Source organism: Leptonychotes weddellii, chromosome 4 (assembly GCF_054177405.1).
Source record: "Leptonychotes weddellii isolate Sample4059 chromosome 4, ASM5417740v2, whole genome shotgun sequence".
NCBI lineage: Eukaryota > Metazoa > Chordata > Mammalia > Carnivora > Phocidae > Leptonychotes > Leptonychotes weddellii.
Genome location: NC_138372.1, coordinates 7921116 through 7938039, shown reverse-complemented (window position 1 = coordinate 7938039; position 16924 = coordinate 7921116). Strand labels below are relative to the sequence as shown.

At 56.4% G+C, this 16924-nt stretch overlaps 2 protein-coding genes across 5 annotated transcripts; one reads left to right on the top strand and one right to left on the bottom strand.

Annotated features, from left to right (window-relative positions):
* Positions 1-3879: 3879 nt before the first annotated feature.
* Positions 3880-9266, top strand: MAD2L2 (mitotic arrest deficient 2 like 2). 3 transcript variants are annotated; one of them, XM_031030408.2, is made up of 9 exons: positions 3880-3965; positions 4447-4498; positions 4593-4711; positions 5955-6026; positions 6589-6689; positions 7567-7661; positions 7982-8055; positions 8570-8662; positions 8921-9266. In XM_031030408.2, exons 2-9 carry the CDS (start codon positions 4459-4461, stop codon positions 8960-8962), a joined length of 636 nt encoding a protein of 211 aa, XP_030886268.1. In that variant the 5' UTR covers positions 3880-3965; positions 4447-4458; the 3' UTR covers positions 8963-9266. The 3 variants fall into 3 exon arrangements, with proteins under 3 accessions (XP_030886268.1, XP_081673609.1, XP_081673608.1); XM_081817482.1 differs by having other exon boundaries at positions 3884-4022; XM_081817483.1 differs by lacking the exon at positions 5955-6026 and having other exon boundaries at positions 3883-4022.
* A 116-nt stretch (positions 9267-9382) lies between these two features.
* FBXO6 (F-box protein 6) lies at positions 9383-15992 on the bottom strand. 2 transcript variants are annotated; one of them, XM_081817481.1, is made up of 6 exons: positions 15905-15992; positions 13627-13923; positions 11506-11632; positions 10950-11045; positions 10011-10146; positions 9383-9832 (listed from the first exon to the last, which is right to left on the bottom strand). In XM_081817481.1, the coding sequence occupies exons 2-6, from the start codon at positions 13889-13891 to the stop codon at positions 9593-9595; spliced, it is 864 nt and encodes a 287-aa protein (XP_081673607.1). In that variant the 5' UTR covers positions 13892-13923; positions 15905-15992; the 3' UTR covers positions 9383-9592. The 2 variants fall into 2 exon arrangements, with proteins under 2 accessions (XP_081673607.1, XP_081673606.1); XM_081817480.1 differs by lacking the exon at positions 15905-15992 and adding an exon at positions 15448-15677.
* Positions 15993-16924: the final 932 nt, after the last annotated feature.

Below are 16924 nucleotides of genomic sequence, written 5' to 3'. Positions count from 1 at the left end.
TTGGGGGCTGCCTTTTTGGAAATGGGGAAGGGGGTGCAGCTGAGGATGTTTTAGATGGGGTTTTGTTTTTTTTGTTGTTGTTGTTTGTTTTTAAAGATTTTATTTATTTATTTATTTGACAGAGAGAGACACAGCGAGAGAGGGAACACAAGCAGGGGGAGTGGGAGAGGGAGAAGCAGGCTTCCCATGTAGCAGGGAGCCCGATCAGGGGCTCAATCCCAGGACCTTGGGATCATGACCCAAGCCGAAGGCAGACGCTTAACGACTGCGCCACCCAGGCGCCCCTAGATGGGGTTTTGAAAAGCATGGTGGCTGGTACGGAGTGGTTGCTCTCGGTGCTTACATAGTGTGTGTAGATCTTTTTTTTTTTTTTAAAGATTTTATTTATTTATTTGAGACAGAGAGAATGAGAGAGAGAGAGAGCACATGAGAGGGGGGAGGGTCAGAGGGAGAAGCAGACTCCCTGCCGAGCAGGGAGCCCGATGCGGGACTCAATCCCGGGACTCCAGGATCATGACCTGAGCCGAAGGCAGTCGCTTAACCAACTGAGCCACCCAGGCGCCCATGTGTGTAGATCTTAATCTCATTGTCATAACAGCACTAATGGAGAATTTATGTGCCAGGCGTTGTGGACTTTACATTTTTACAAACATCTCACTTGTTTCCTGCCCACCTCCCCACCCCCATCCCCCAGCCCTACGGAATCGGTTCTACCATTATCCCATTTACAGATGAAGAACCTGAGATTCAGAGAGGAAGGACCTCACAGCTGGCTAAGGAGCAGTGGTGGGGAGAGGAGCGGTGCCTTATGCACAGGGACAGCCTGGTGGGTGCGGGGAGGGGGCACATAGACAGCATCCCCCAGCTCTTGCTTCATTTTTGAAAGCCACTCTTCTCTGCACACCACCACCTGTAGCTCAGGCACTGAAATCCCAGGTCTTTGTTCTCATCCAGAATAAGTCAGGATTCAAGTGGGGCAAGTGGCAATGAGTCACTGTGCACCCTTACTTCCTCTCTCTGGTCTTTCATTAATTCATTTGCATGCACTCACTGAGAACCTGGGTATGGCCAGGCACTGGGTGAGGTGCTGGACCAAAAGTATGAACAAGGCTGGGTCTCTGCTCAGGGGACTTTCCAACTGGCTGGGTCCTTGAGCAGCAGGGGACCAGTGGGATTGTCACCAGGCTTTATGTGGCTGACTCTCTGAGCACCCACCCCCCCCAGGTCCCTTCCTGTGTTTGGTGTCTTAGGAATCTTAGACAGGGATGGGATGAATGTTGAGTCTTGGGAGGACTTTGGAAGCATCTTAGGGGTCTGGACCCTTCATCGCCTGTTGTTTTACCCAGTTCACTAGTTACGTGTTTGTTCAGGGGACCCCAGGAATTCTCCTTTGCCCCTGAAGGCCTTGGTCTTTGCAAGACTTTGTTACATCTTGCCTTCTCTTGGTTTCAATTTAAATGTGTCTTGGGAGTGATTTTCTTTCTGTCCTCATTGCAGACCCTCAGGGACCTGCTCCAGTTGGCAAATAAGCTCTCTCTCCTCCTAAACATCCATCCTTTCCTCCCAGATGCCTTCCTACATATTGTCGTTATGGTGAAAAATATGCAAATAACTTTGAAAAACAGTCAACCAGCAAATGGGTATTCAAAAATGTAATAAATTAACCCCATAATGTAATCTGGGTCCCAAGACTATCCATCACGCTGATGGGCTTAAGATCTAGAAACCCAGATGCCGCAGAGCCCTATGGATAAAAATGACAGATGAGTCCTCATAGAGCTCCCCCTTGGCCCCCCCGCCTCCAGCTTCTTGGCCCCCGTGGAACCCAAGGCTATGTTCATTTCACAAACGAGGAGACAGAGGCCTTTTGGGGGTTAGGGGGCAGATCAACTTGAATCCTTCCTCATCTGTCTCCCCGCCTGCCTTCCTCTGCTTATGGCTGGCTTTGAATCCAAAGCCTCAAATGTAGGCATTTCGTCCATGGGTTTCTAGTTGACAAGGCAGGTGCCCCAAGTGTCAAACAAAAGCTGTTGAGACCTCACTTTCTGCATATGAAAAATGTTGAGTGATAGGTCGGATGTCCGCCAAGGTTTCTTTGAAGTGCTTTAGCTCCGTGGGTCAGGAGACCGACAGGTGGCTTGTACTGTGTCTTCTCAGGGCAGGGGGCTAAGACTGGGGGCCTGGCATGAGACCCCACGGTGCTCACACTATACCCTGGAGGCCACCCCACAGGAGTAGCTGGACTCTGAGCTTCCCACCCCAGGATCCATCCTAAGAAACCCTTTACAAGGAATTGCGCCCCCCCCCCCAAGACTGCCACTTCCAGTTGCCACTGAAAAAAAACTGCTTGAACAACCTCCAGAGAGGGGCAAAGGACCCTTGCTTTCTCCAGCGCTAAAGTATCCACAATGATGAAATCTCAAGGAGCCAGGGGACACTGTTTACAAGCCATTGAGCTGCTCAACTCCTGTGGCAATGGTCCTCTCCTACATGGCATGACATGGGCAGGGTCCCCAAGTCTTGAGAAGGGCTGTTGTGCCCAAAATGGGCTGCCAGGTGTATCAATTCTTGAAATAAATCATCTATCACTTTGGGGTAAGCATGGAAATTGTATGAAATGCAGACTTTCCTTGGGAACAGCCCAGACTGCTTTGGCCATTCCCATACTTTTTTGGGCATCAGGGCCCTTCGGGAACTTGTTAAAGGGCAAAACCCCGCTTTGCACCCAGACTGGTCCAGAAGGTCAGGGAAGCCTGGGTTCCAGGTGTTTAATGGGCTCCCGGGGGGGGGGGGGGGATTCTGATGCAGATTTCCGAGGACTGCCTCTGAGAAATGCTTTGCTGGTATTCCTGGCTTAATGGGCCAAGTTACTTATCCCCTCCCCTGCCTTCACCCCATCAGAATGGGCAAATGCGGGTTTGAAGGCATCCGGAGTGAAAAGGGGTACAGGTCTCCAATACTGAGCTGTAACCGATTAACATTTCTGGGGAGATCTATGTACCCACAGGTGGGCGTGACTCCTAACAAGCTCTTATGTCCCTGGAGGTCAGGGACAATGCCCCAGGCTTCTGGTCATGATTTGTTACCTATAACTCCACAGCAACTTCTCTGACCTTAGTTTTCCCCCCTGTAAAATAAAGCGGCTGAAAATGAATTGAGGCCCTGGAGTCAGATTAGAAGTCAGAACTAGGTGTGTTTACCAGCTGTGTGATTTTGTCAAATTAGGGAACATCTCTAAGCCTGTTTACCATCTATGAAGTGGGGCTGGAAAATGGGTGCTTAGCTCTGAGGGTTAATGAGGGAATTAAAGAAATCAGTTCTTGACAGATAAATGTTCAATCCGTGTTGGTGATGATTTTAATATTACTATTCTTATATCCCAGGGGCCTCTCAGCCCTTCCAGGGTCCGTGTCTCTAGTGGCCGAGGACAACTCCACGCATCCCCTCCCTCAATAGATGTGTGATTCGGGCAGGTTAGGGCACCCTGTCTTCTGCTGTCCCCGCCCCCAGAGCCGGCGGATTCGCTTTCGGTTGGGCCCTGAGGTCCGGGGATGGTGACTCTGGGGCTAGCAGTAGATGTCGCTGTCTTTAGTCCCCAGCTGTGCCCTCCACCTGGTCCTCACCAGCAACACCCATCCGTCCCCTCTCAGAGCTTCCCAAAGCGAGAGAAATGGCCTGGGGAGCGTAGCGATCTGCAAAGGTGTCTTTTTTCGCGCCCACCCCAAACCGAAGGGAAGCGGCGCGACGCAGTCTCAGCCTCCTCGGGCGCGGGCATCTAGGCGCCGAGGCCGGGCCCCGCCCCTCACAGGCCCCGCCCCTCCGGCTGCCGCTCCCTCCCGCCACCACGGTTGGCTGCGCGGGGGAAGTGGGCGTGGCCGGAGGCGGTCACTAGGACCTGCCGAGGGCCGCGGACGTCACCGAGCGGCCTCCAGGCCCCTGGTTGAGCGGGAGGCGCGAGCGGTCGGGTCGGTGGTTTCCCGCGCTGGGGCCGGGCCCCGAGCCGGGCCCCGAGGCCGGAGCCGGTCCCGGGGGAGGGGAGAGGGGCGGGGTTCTCTCCGAGGAGGTTTCCGGCCAGGAAGAGCGGGGGGGGAGTCTTATTCCAGCCTAGTTTCGCTCTCCGCGCGTCCCATTTTACGGTCGTGGGCCTGCGCAACCCGCTGATCCCTCTCTGGCCATGCCCTTTTTGCGAGCACAGCTCTGGCCTTTCCTACCCACCGAGGCGGCAGGGCGAGAGGGCCAGTAGACAGGCTGATCGGGGCGCAACTGATGTCCCCGAGCTATGATGCCAGCGTGGGGGGGGTCCTTTCTAGCCGCCCCGATTCTGTGTGAAGGGGTGGCGTCCTGCCCGGATTCCCCCCAGACGGAGGGGAGGGGCAGTGGAGGCGGGCGGACCCTGCGGCTGCCTGGCCCCTTGGAACTAGCCCCCACTGCTGCCCCACTCCCTAGGTGGCGGTCAGGATGACCACACTCACGCGCCAGGACCTCAACTTTGGTCAAGGTAGGGAGGCGGAGCCTGTGGACCCGGGGTGGGGGGCGAGGGAGGGCCTGGGCCGGCGGGCTTTCCGAGCTCACTGGCTTCTGTCCCCTCGCAGTGGTGGCCGACGTGCTATGCGAGTTCCTGGAGGTGGCCGTGCATCTCATCCTCTACGTGCGCGAGGTCTACCCGGTGGGCATCTTCCAGAAGCGTAAGAAGTACAACGTGCCTGTCCAGGTGAGCCCCCACATCTGGGCTGGGGCCACTGGGTCACCCCCGAACCTCAAGGAGGGTAGAGGGTGGATTTTTGAACCGTCCTCCACTTGCAGGCTCAGCCCCTCTCCCCCTCTTCTCCCCAGCGGCCTGGCCTTGCTTTCCAGTTCCCAGCCGCAGCTGACAGCCTCCCACCCCTACTGCAGTTTTCTGTCCCCTCTGAACTCGAGTTCCCTTTGCCCCAAGTTAGAGACCAGGCCCTGAGATCAGAGTTGCCCCTGGGGCATGGTTGTATTTAAAAGAGCTCCTGAGGCTGGTGAATGGTTGCTTTGAGGAGGTGATTCCTATAAACCTCAGGTACCTTCTCTCTGCCCTCATTGTAATGGGTTGTCTTAGGTCAAAAGGCAGACAAAGCAGTAAATATATGTTCCCCTGTCCCCACTCTCTAGAAGTGCCAGCCCCTTAGAAGGCACTCAGTAAACGTTAGAATAAACGAATAACCCAATACCGGAAGGTGGTGGAAGCTTGAAGGATATACAAGGAAAAGGAAAACAGAATAGCATTTACTGAGCACCTGCTGTGTACTGGGTGCTTCTCTCACTCCTCACTTTGTCTTTACGAGATCTTCCACAGATGAAGTACGTAAAGCTCAGAGAAGTTAAGTGATTTACCTGAGGCCACGTAGCTCTTAGTTCCAGATTCTCAGTGGTTTTTTTTTTTTTTTAGGTTTTATTTATTTATTTGATAGAGAGAGACACAGCGAGAGAGGGAACACAAGCAGGGGGAGTGGGAGATGGAGAAGCAGGCCTCCCGCCGAGCAGGGAGCCCGAGGCGGGGCTCGATCCCAGGACCCTGTGATCATGACCTGAGCCGAAGGCAGACGCTCAACAACTGAGCCACCCAGGCACCCCCAGATTCTCAGTTTTTTAAAATTGATTACATTTTTGGATCCCTTCTCTGGGAAAAATGCCTGCATGCCCAAATACACACGATTTAGGGACTTCTCAGCTTCTGGAGGAGCCCACGGACCCCACATTAGAAACCCCCAATGCTATATTAAGTGCTAATGTTGAGACTAAATTCTTATCTTCTAACTTCTCCCTCTCTCTGGATAATTCCAGTTCTTAGCCCCATGATGGGAAGTCAGTGTCCTGGGTGGGGAGCCCTAGGGAACTGCTGGCCTCCCTCCCTGGGCTCCTGGAGGGGTGTCGGGTGGTTTCCCCGTTGGTGCTTCGGGCCTCATGAGCCATCATGGGGTTGTATGCAGATGTCCTGCCACCCAGAGCTGAACCAGTATATCCAGGACACCTTGCACTGTGTCAAGCCGCTCCTGGAGAAGGTGAGGGCACCAAGTCCCCCAGCCCACCTCCCCCCCAGTCTGCTCCAATGCTCCGGGATGGGGTGATGCTGGGACTGTGCGGGGTCCCCATGACTCTACACCCAAAAGCCTGTCTCCTATATCCTGGAGACCACCCCTGCCCAGGGACAGACCTCAGGGCACGGGAGCCACATTCAGTGTGTGCTGGGCCTGGGAACCCTGGTTAGTGGAGTTGGCTGAGTGGGGCCTGCCCCAGAGGGTTCTGGGTTTTTCCCCACATCTGTTTCTCTCCCCGTCCCCAATTTCTGTCTGGGCTTGGTCCCTCAGAATTTCCTCCTTCTGTTTTGTCCTGCTCTCTGAGATGTACCCCCATGGGGCCAGGTGTCCTCTCCCCTCTCAGTCTGTACCACTCATGCCAGGGGGTGCCTACTTGAACTTCTCAAACCTTCTGGGCTCTCAGGGACCCTTAGCCTCGAAGCTGAGTGGGGCTGTGAGTGTGCCCTTCCCATCTTTCCTTGGGCAGGGAGGTGGTGGTGGTTGGTGGGTTACCCTGTTCTGGAGTAGGGGATTCCTGTCCTTGCAGAATGATGTGGAGAAAGTGGTGGTGGTAATTTTGGACAAAGAGCACCGCCCAGTGGAGAAATTCGTCTTTGAAATCACCCAGCCTCCATTGCTGTCCATCAGGTAAGCTGCCTCTCCCTGGTCTTCTGGCTGGTTGGTGTGAGGTCCCTAGAAACAGCCCTCACGCTCACCCCTTTAGGGCAGCCCCTGAATACCTTGGCTTGGTCCACATTCTCAGGTCCCTCCTTGGCTGCACCAAGCTGCCTCTCTTCCTTCCTGCCTTTCAGAGCCCCTCTGAAAGCCCACCTCCTCCAGGAAGCTTGGTAAAGAGAACGGCAAGGCACGCCATCCTAACAAGGCCTGTTAGCGGCTGAGCCACGGCTGGCCACCCGGTGCTCTCCCTGTAACCTCTGTGATGTCCACACCTGGAAAATCATAGGGTTGCTAAACGGCTAGTCCTAACCTCATTTTATAGATGGAGAAACCAAGGACCAGAGAAATGACATGAGCTACCCAGGATCACCCAAATGGTGGCAGAGCCAGGACACAGACCCAGTTTTCTGCCTCCCCAGTCAAACGTCCAGTCCATAGGCAACCAGAAGCTGCCCTTGGGCAAGGGTATTGGCTGGTCAGGGCACTGGAATCTTTCTCCACTTGCTGTGTAGCCTTGGGCAAGCCCTGTCCATTCCTGGCTTGGTGTCCTGGGGTATGAAGAGGCTTGGGCTGTGTCCTTGTTCTCAGCCTGGGCTGCATATTAGAAGGACCTACAGGGGCTCCCTATGGCCCATTTGGACTTAGTTTGGGATGGGACTTGACATTGGTTTTCAGCTCTCCAGATGATTTTAACTGTGTAGACAAGATAGGTAGCCAGGCGTTTAGGAGCCAACACACTCAGAAGCAGAGAGGGGCTCTGGACCCCCGGGGTCTGCTTCCAGGGTTGACTGCCTGCTGGTGGGAGGGGGCGCCAGTGTGATGGGACACCCTCCTTTTCTCTTCCCAGCTCAGATTCCCTGCTGTCTCACGTGGAGCAGCTGCTCCGAGCCTTCATCCTGAAGATCAGTGTATGTGATGCTGTCCTGGACCACAACCCCCCAGGTGTGCTCATCCCCACGCCCTCATCCTCGGGCATGTCCACAGCTCCCTTGGCTTGGTGTGCGTTCTCAGGGCCCTACTTAGCTGCAGCAAACCGCCTCTCTTCCTGCCTTTTAGAACCTCTCTGAAAGTCCACCTCCTCCAGGAAGCTACCCTGATTTCCACCTGGCTTCAGTCTCCCGACTGACCGTGTCTTGTCCTGGCACTTGGTTTCCACTCTTCTCCTCTGGGGGGCTGCCGAGCCAGCCAGGGAGGTGGGAAGAGGCTATGCCCAGTGGCGGGCATGAGGTGGCCCGGCCCTGACCAAACTCTTGCCTCTTCAGGCTGTACCTTCACAGTCTTAGTGCACACGAGAGAAGCTGCCACTCGCAATATGGAGAAGATTCAGGTCATCAAGGTGAGATGAGACTGGTCAGGGAAGCTGGGCAGGGAGACAACAGCTGGGAGGCTCTGAAAACCAGAGTAGGCAGGGCTGTTGCTGACAGTGCACTCATTACCTTGCTTATGGCAGTGCCTGGCATCCAGTGGCTTTTTGTCGTGTGTTAACTGTGTGGCCACGTGCTTGTCATTGGCCCACCTGGGCACTCAGCATAGAGGAGGGTGGAGCCTCGTCCTGGGGCTGCCAGCTCAGCGGCAGTTCTCGGGGGCGGGGGGGATGGTCTTTGCCCACCAGTTTCAGAATTGGTGCTTGGGCCTGGTTAAATCACTTGGGTTCCCAGCCCAGCTCGGATCTGTAGACTCGGCCTCTCAGGAGGAAGAAGCTGGGCATCTGTCATGCTGGGAGTTCCCTAGTGATTCTGCTGCTCCCCGAAGTCTGAGGACCCCAGCTCTGGAGAGGAGAGGGGGTAGCGAAGTGAGGGCAGGCCACGGTCTAGCCCCCTTTCACCCCCTTCCTTTGGTCCCCTCCCTAGGACTTTCCCTGGATCCTGGCAGATGAGCAGGATGTCCACATGCACGACCCCCGGCTGATACCACTAAAAACGATGACGTCAGACATTTTAAAGGTGAGCTGCATGGGGACCTGGTAGGCTTTACGGAAGGTATGCTGAGGCCTTGCCAGAGGCTTATGTATGGCTCAAGGCTTGGAGGAGATGACCAGGGAATACCTGGTATAAGGCTCCAAACTCCCTTTCTCTTAACCAGTGGCCACACCACACAACCCCAACCTTCGGCAGAGATCTGTCTGCCAGGGGCTTGTGGGCCCTCCTGAGGAGGTGCCCCGGCCGTCCTCCTGACCTTGGCTGTGTATTCCTGCCTACCAGATGCAGCTCTACGTGGAAGAGCGAGCTCATAAAAGCAGCTGAGGGTGTGCCTGCCCCCACCATGGATGCTACAACTGTTGGACATTGGGGGCCCCCAGCCACGGGAAGTGCTGTAGGGCCACCCTGATTCCAAGTGCTCTTATTGCCTCTGTGTATGGACCACCCACCCTCCCGCGCGGCACTGCTCAGGTCTGGTTGCCTTCATGGAGAAGCTCCCCCCAGGAGGGCAGGGAAGGATGCTCGGACCTTGATTTCTTACCTCCGCCTCCTGGGATTTGGCCGGCCAACACTGTTTGTCTCAAATACTGTGCTGTGATTTGCTTCAATAAAGGGCCCCAAGGGCAGAGCTGGGCTGTCACTAACTGGAGTGGGAGGTACAGGAACAGCCAAATTAACCTGGGAGGAGGGGTTGCTTCGCTGCCAAAGTGCCAAGGGCCCCCACCACTAGACCCAACCCCAGGCTGGTTTTACTGAAAACATTTATTGTCACAAAATGTCAGAGCATATGACAGGGAGTTACCACAAACTGGTGGGTTTGCCCAAGGTTGGAACTGGGGCAGGAGCTCCCGGGGCAGGGGCCCTCACTGCCCACGACAGGCTCAGCTGGAGGGGACCTTTGGAAGTTGGTGGCCCAGACAAAGGACGGATGAATGGCCATCAGATGACAGACTGTCAGAAGGGCCTGTGGAGACGAAGTGAGGAGGGCGGGCGGGCAGCCTTCTCCTGCCCCTGCATGGTCTCAGGCTGAGCTGTGGAGGGGGCCGGGTCCCTGGTCATCTTAGGGCTGATAGTGATGCTGCTGTTGGTGATGCGGGGCCCGTACCAGCCTGCCCAGAACTGGGTGTCCTTGCCCCCATGCTGGAAGAGGATGTGGCGGACTCCTGAGGGGTAATCCGAGAAAGTGTGGGAGACCTGGGAGGAGGGGAGAGGAAGAAGTGATCACGAGGACTGGGGAGGGGAAAAGATGGGGTGATCACTCCACTGGAGAGGGGAAAGGGGAAGCGCCAGGTCCTGCAAGGGAGAGCCAGGCAGGCTGGAAGGCAGGGGCTCCGAGAAGTGGGTGGTGAGGGGCAAGCAGGTGGGGCCTCACCTCGGTCCACTTGGCATTGTTCCACTGATCGATAGTCACGGGCGGGGGCTCGAAGGAGGCCAGGACGATGTAGTTGTCTGAGACCAGCTGGACTCGGATGTGGTAGGTGCAGCCACAGTCTGCCCTGGCAGCGAACCTGGGGGAGGGTGGGGCTTAGGACTGTACAACCCCGGACAGAAGGTGACCCTGGAGGAGGGCAGGCAGCAGACCCATAGACTGGCGCTCTGAGTTGGATTGCCCTGCTCTGCTCCTGAGGCCCAGCTGTGCCCCCGGGGTGAGCAATCTCTGGGCGGGGTCACATCAGAGCAAAGTGGCAACCCTTCTGGGTGTCCAGTGAAGACGTCCCCTTAACAAAGCAAAAGGCGCTCCACAGAGATAAGATCCTGGGCTGTGGGAGCTGTGCTTCCTGTACGTGATAACGGATCTGACTGGGGATTCTGGGAGATTCAGGGGGTGGCCTGTGTGATGGGGGCTGGTACAGAGCTCACCCTCTGCTCAGCCCTGCTGTCCACCCCTCTGCAGCTCTGCACGCTCCTCAGACCCCACCCCTTCCCCTTAGAGTGGTGGCCCTGGGGCCTTGCACAGCTCTGGGCACAGAGCAGGAGCCTGGGAAAGAGCTGAGGGATGCACAGTGAAGGGACTAGGGGAGGCAGATGGGCAGAAGGCGTGGGAGTGAGGTCCAGGGAGGCTGGGTCCTGCTGCCTCTGTTGCTCTAGTACCTGTTTGTGACAACTTATCTCTAGGCCTCAGTCTGCCCATCTGTGAGCTGGAATTAGCATTTGCTGATGCAGGGTGGCAGGCCAGGAGGTGCGGAATGAGCAAGTGCTGGCTCCTGGGGCAGCCCCTACCCTAGGACACCGCCAGGCACAGAGTGGGCACTGCCTATAGGTGTCCGCAGGAAGAGGGAAGGATGCAGAGCATGGCCCGAGCCCCACTCACCAGTCCTTAACCTCGATTTCAGGCCGGAATGTGTCTAGCAGCTCCTCCCAGTAGCCCTCGGCCTTGAGGTCCACCAGCTGGGACTTGAGGCACATCCTGTGGAGCAAAAAGAAAGGCTTACATTCCCGGGTGTGCTTTGCATGGCCAGGACCCAGCAGTGTCCCCTCACTGCTGCAGGACCGCTGCCTCTGGCTGGCGCAGGGGCTCTGACCCACTTGTGCCTAGGTGGCACGTGATCCTAGTTCAAGGGCCCCGATGAGGGCACCTCCGTGAATTCCTGTTCCTAGATGAGGAAGCTGCACACATCTCTGACTTACCCTAATCACCCAGTGGCTCCCAGCGCCCTCAGATTACTACCCACCCCCCCACCCCCCCGCCACTGCTATTAATCCTGGCCACTGAGTACTCCTGCTCATGGAAAGCAGAGACGCTGAGCCCGTCTGGGAACCACTTTCCTCCAGCTGCACAGGGAGGCCCTCACTTAGGCCTGAGATTTGGCAAAAGGAGTCCTGACCCCTCTCCCCCTCAAAACCACCAGCTCGGTTGTTTATCTTACTCAAAAGATGTGACAAAGTACTTCTTGACTTTGGAGTCCGGAAAATTTGTCCCATGGTCTCCAGGGAGGCTCTCCACCCTCCAGTGGTCTCCCCCATTGGAGTCAATTTGCCAGGATGTCATATCCTCTAGGGAAAAACAGAAGCCGAGGTCAGATCTCCTGTGTAAATGTCCGGTCCGGTTCTGTCCACCTGGGCCAGGGAGGGAGGAAGGGGGTTAAGGCAGGGTTTGCTCATGCTCACATCTCAAGGGTGCACCCCAGCTGTGGCTCGGAGCACCCCTACAGAGTGCCCTTCCTCCAACACGTTTCCACCTGTCCCTGCCATATCAGCTCTGATCTGGGACCCTCCCCCTCCCCCTCCCACTCTGTTCCTGAATGGCTTGACTCCTAGCATGAAGCTGGGGGAAAAAAAAAGTATTACCAAAAATTCTAAACTAGCCTTTCCTTCCTGTCATGTTGCTGAGGGGCTCTGGGAAATACCAAAGTTTCAGTTCTCAAAACAGGAAGTTATGAAGGGCCTGTGATATATTTCTGTTCTTGGTGACTAACGTCAGTTTGTCCCAGTGCAGACCACTTACTTGATGACTGACATTTCCCGACACCCTAACTAGGTAACTGAGATCCGAGGGGGCCCAAGGACTGGTTTTCTGGGTTTGCAGCTGTGCCAGCCCTGACCCCCTCTGCCCAGGGTGGGAGGGATAACTGTGAAGGTGGGCATCCTCGGTGCTGGTGGCACGCAGGAACCCCGTATTCGTGATCCCCACCAGGTTGGCTTGTAGGTTCTGGTCTCCCCCTTCAGACTGAGCCAAGAGGACCTTAAAAAAAACCAGCAGTGTTTCCCTGCCAAGGCTTTCCAGAACAATCACCAAGGGAGCTTTTCCAAATTGCTCCCTCTCCTACGAGCCCACACCTATTCCCCAGGTGCCCTGGGGCCTGCCAGGAGAGAACCAGAGGAGTGACACAGAAATCCAGGAGTGGGGCTGTGCCTCGCTTAGGCCCAAGGAGAGATCCAAGCAAGGCTGGACTGATGGCTGCCAGCCCCCAGCCCAGTGCACATCCGGGCTGCAGGGGGGCTCTGTGGAGCTGTGTGAGCTGAGCTGGTGGCCCGGCTGGGCAGCTTCTGAGTGGAATCTGGGGCAGGCAGAGAGACTGAGTGTCTGAGCCATGGTCTATGGGGCCTCTGAGAGGGGCCTGAGGCCCTTCATCGGTCAGGACCAGGCCCCGGCAACTGGGCAGTTCCGCACCTTTGGGTAGGATCCTCACCATGGCCTAACACTCCCCATCTATAAAATGGAGCCAACCCTACTTATTTGGCCAACTCCCCAGGTCCTTGTGAGGATCAAGAGAGAAAATCGACACGACAGGGACTCTAAGTGTACAAACTATGCCTCTGTTAATTGTTGCCGTAGCCCAGCAAGAAGCCTGGTGTGCAGTGGGTGCTCAGTGAAGGAAAAAGACCCTGGAAAGTACAAGAGAACATTATAAGTTAAACAGGGGCCTCAAATGATGTGATTGCAGTCACCTCTGGAAATCCTCCTTTCCTTCCTCTGGGTAATGGGGACAGTGGGAGGATAATGACATTTGTGAAGCCCTCAGCCGGGTGAAGTCCTCAGCCGGGTGAAGTCCAGCGCCTGGTACAGAGGACGCCCTCCAAACCTGTCAGGCAGCTTAGACTGAGCTAGAGAGGGAAAGGTGAACGTGCAGTTTGTTCATTCATTCAACAAACGTTTTTCGAGCACCGGATGTGTGAAGGCGTCATTGTGGACACTGGGTGTAGAGTGGCAAACAAGACCCATTAGGCCCCTGGACCTTGGAGTCTGTAGCAGAGAAAACAAAAACCACGAGATACAACAGGCAATTACAGGTTACGAAAGTGCTACGAAGGAACTAAATGGAACGGACAGGATAGAGGTGGGGGAGCACAGTCTCCAGATGGGGGCCCAGGGCAGGTGTCTGAACTGAGACCTGAAGAATGAGGAGGAACCAAGAGCGTGTGGTCCGGTGTCAGGGGTGTGAGAGAACATGCCAGATAGTGTGGGAATCGCAGGGGCAAAGGCCCTGAGTTTCAGGAAAAGGGAGGGAGCCAGCGAGGGAGCCAGCCCGGGGCAGCCCCCAGCCCACCTTCAGCACATGGGTTGCGCAGGAGGTTCCGGCGGAGACTGCACAGGAAGTAGAAGATCTTCCAGTCGGCCACGGGCTGGTCCCAGTCCTCGGTGATGAAGCCCTCCCGCAGGCACTTGCGCTTCCAGAGCGTCACCAGGTCAATGAGGTCTCGCCAGAGGCTGCAGACCAGGCGGCAGTGCAGAAGTAGGTGGTGGGCGGGCACGTGCGTGAACAGCTCCAGCAGAATGTTCTCGGGGAGCTCGTTGATGCTGACTAGGGCCATGGCTGGTGGGGAGGGAGCGGGCGCCCACAGGCCTGTGAGGGGCAACAGTGGTTATGAGCCCTGACCAAGGAGGTGGACCCCTCAGATTTCCAGGGACCTGGGCCGGGGGCTCTTCATCCCCTTTCTTTTGTGAAACAAGAGGGGCTGGAGCCTTCTTCCAGTACAAAATATGGAGCAATCACACACGTTGCACACATTTGAAAGAGTGTAATAAAAATGTTAATAAAGACTTTAGGCGTTAATATTTAAAGAGGCCCCCCATCCCCGTTAAAAAAAAATAATCGCTTAATTTTAAGTTGTTGGGCCCAGTGAACTGGCAGACCTTGCTGAGGCCACGCCGTTGTCTGAGCTCTGCAGGAATTTGTGGTCAGGTTATTTTAGTGCTGGGAATTCAGTTAGTCTGGGGGTGTAATAAAGATTTTACATTCTACGTCACAGCTTCATTAAGTCATTTAGCTAGTGCTAAAACCAACTTCCTCTCCCCAAATTGCTCACATTGGCCTGGAAGCCAGATGTAATAAAACACCCCAGTGAGGAGCGCCTGCCACTCCATTCTGGTTGGGGCATCAGGCCAGAGCCCACTTTGAAATGCTCAGAAACTGCAAAGCCGATTAACGGACCCTCAGCAAGACTGCCGGGGGATTGAATCCTGGCTTGCAGTGGTTAGCTGGGGAGCCGTAGCAGGAGCAAGCAACTGTCCCGACCTCAGCAGGGCCGGGAGGACTGAGTTAGTACAAGTAAAGCATTTAGCACCCGGCTGGCAGAGAAGTGCTCCAGAGCATCATTACTTCTACTCTAAGGTTGGCGTGAAAACACTCTCCAGTGGTTGTAGTTAGCTGCCCCCAAGAACACCTTCCTCCCTCTACACCTGAGTTGCACAAGGGTTTTGGAAAATTTACAGTGCAACCACCCTGGCCTGAATCTAGATCTCTAAGGGGATCCCCCAGGTGGGGGTGGGGTGGGGGAAGGAAGGCCAGCCACTGTCACTCAGATGGGCCTCATCTGCTCACAGGTGGGAGAGGGAGGGAATATTCCCCTCCCACACCTACAGTCTCTGAGGAGGCTTCTCATTTTCCATAGAGACTTGGCCAAAGAAGCCCTCCACAGACTTCTCAAAGCTACCATCCCAGCAAAAATGAGAGTGGGCGCACCCTCTGGCTCCTGCCCAGGCAGGAGCATTTCAGCATGGCAGAGAACAATAAATAAGGTGCTTGCACCTTGTGCAAAAATGCTATGACGGTAAAAACTCCGTGTGGCTAGGTCTTCTGCTTTTTCAGGAGGAACTCTAAACAATTTCGAAAATACAAAACCTGTCAGGTTTTAAGTGTTGGCAACTTCTAAAAACACCGTCTAGGCCAAATAAAAGTCGCTGCGTCAGAGTTAGAGGCGACTTAGGTACGAAGAGCTCCCCGCCGAGGCGTCCAGAGTCTGGTCTCTGGGTCTGGTCGCACGTTATCAGCCTCCTTAGTTTCTGCCGTTCTTGGGTCTAGGGCGAAGCCTGACTGCGCACGGATGGGGCATGGGGTGAGGCCTCCCCCCCACCACCCCGGGAGTACCTGTGCTTCCCACATGCCCGGCCCGAGTCGCGACCTTCTCAACGACCCCTGCAGGCACGGTTACTACGCCCATTTCTCGAGAGCAGAAGCTGAGGCTTCGGAAAGCACGTCCCAGGACCCGCGGGCGTGGGGGTGCTGGGAGGTCCCAGATCGGCCCTGGGCCGGGTCGCCACCAGTGAGTGTGTGGCCAGGGTGTCGCTCCCAGGAAGCACTTCCGGGAGTCGGAGCCAGAGCCGGGCCGCGCGGGATCCTGCCCTGCGCGTACAGCGCGCCGCCCGGGCCCCCACCCCGCGGCCCCGGACTCCCCGCCCGCGGGAGACTGCGCCGCGGGCTCAGTTAACGCCCCGCCCCTCCTTGCCTCGCCCCCGCCCTCCGGGGTCAGACACCCAAGCCCTTCCCGGTCCTGTCGCGCCCTCCCCCCCCCCCCGCCCAGCCCGTTCCCCAGCTGGGCCGCGACCTGGACGCGGGACCTGACGTCCGGCGGGACCGGACCTCCGGGTCGGCCTGGAGCCTGCAGCCTTCGCTGCGCCGTCCGCTGTCGCCCCGCCCCGCCCCGTGTCACGCGCCGCGCTCGGGCCGCCCCCCTCGGGCTCCGGGGCCGCGCCCACCGCTTTGCCTCGCCCCGCCCACAGCCTTCTTCAGCCGGCAGCCCGCTTCTTCCGCTGCTGCCGGGGCTGCGCGATGGACTCCCCGGACCTCGTAGCCTGAACCTGTCTTCCCCTCCAGGTGATCGGCCGCTCAGCAGCAGGGTCCCACCGCTTCCCTTTGCTTTCTCCTCCCTCCGGGAATTCCGAGCCTTCTCCTAACCTAGTCTCCACCTCTGCGCGAGCCACTCCGAGGACTCTTCACCAGTTTCCTCCGCTATAGGGAGGGAGGCGGGCTTCTCTCCGGAGGGTGATTGCTGAAACTCCGGGCTGGAGCCTGGCTTTCACTAGGGCATGGCCTCGGAGACCTCAGTTTACTCAAAGGTAAAAACCTCTCTGCGTTTTTGTCATGAATTCCTTTCTTCCTTCAACAAGTAATCATCAAGCATCTACTTAAGGCAACCAAAAAGGGTTGTGCAGGCTGTGCACTGCCCAAGGATGCCGGGCCCAGGCCACCTTGTTAACTCGCCAGGGTTGCATCTCCCCCAAGGGTGTCTTTTGCTAACTTACATACAGCTAGTGAGTGGTGTCCCTGCCATGGCTGAGGCCCTAATCCAGCTCACTACTGAGATAATTAAACAGTACATTGAGCACCTACTGGGTGCCATACACCGTTCTAAATGCTTTGGCTTCATCTAATGTCAGTAAAGCACTTGGCAGAGTAGGTGAGACACCAGAGAGCAGTGCCTGTGAGAGTACTGCTGCCCCAGCATGAGGTGTATCCAGGGGCCACCCAGATATCCACCACCCCCCGACCGCCGCCGCCGGCCTTGTGGCCCCGCCTCCTTGGAGGAAGCTCACAGTACTGGAGGGCTACAGGGGTGAGATGTTGG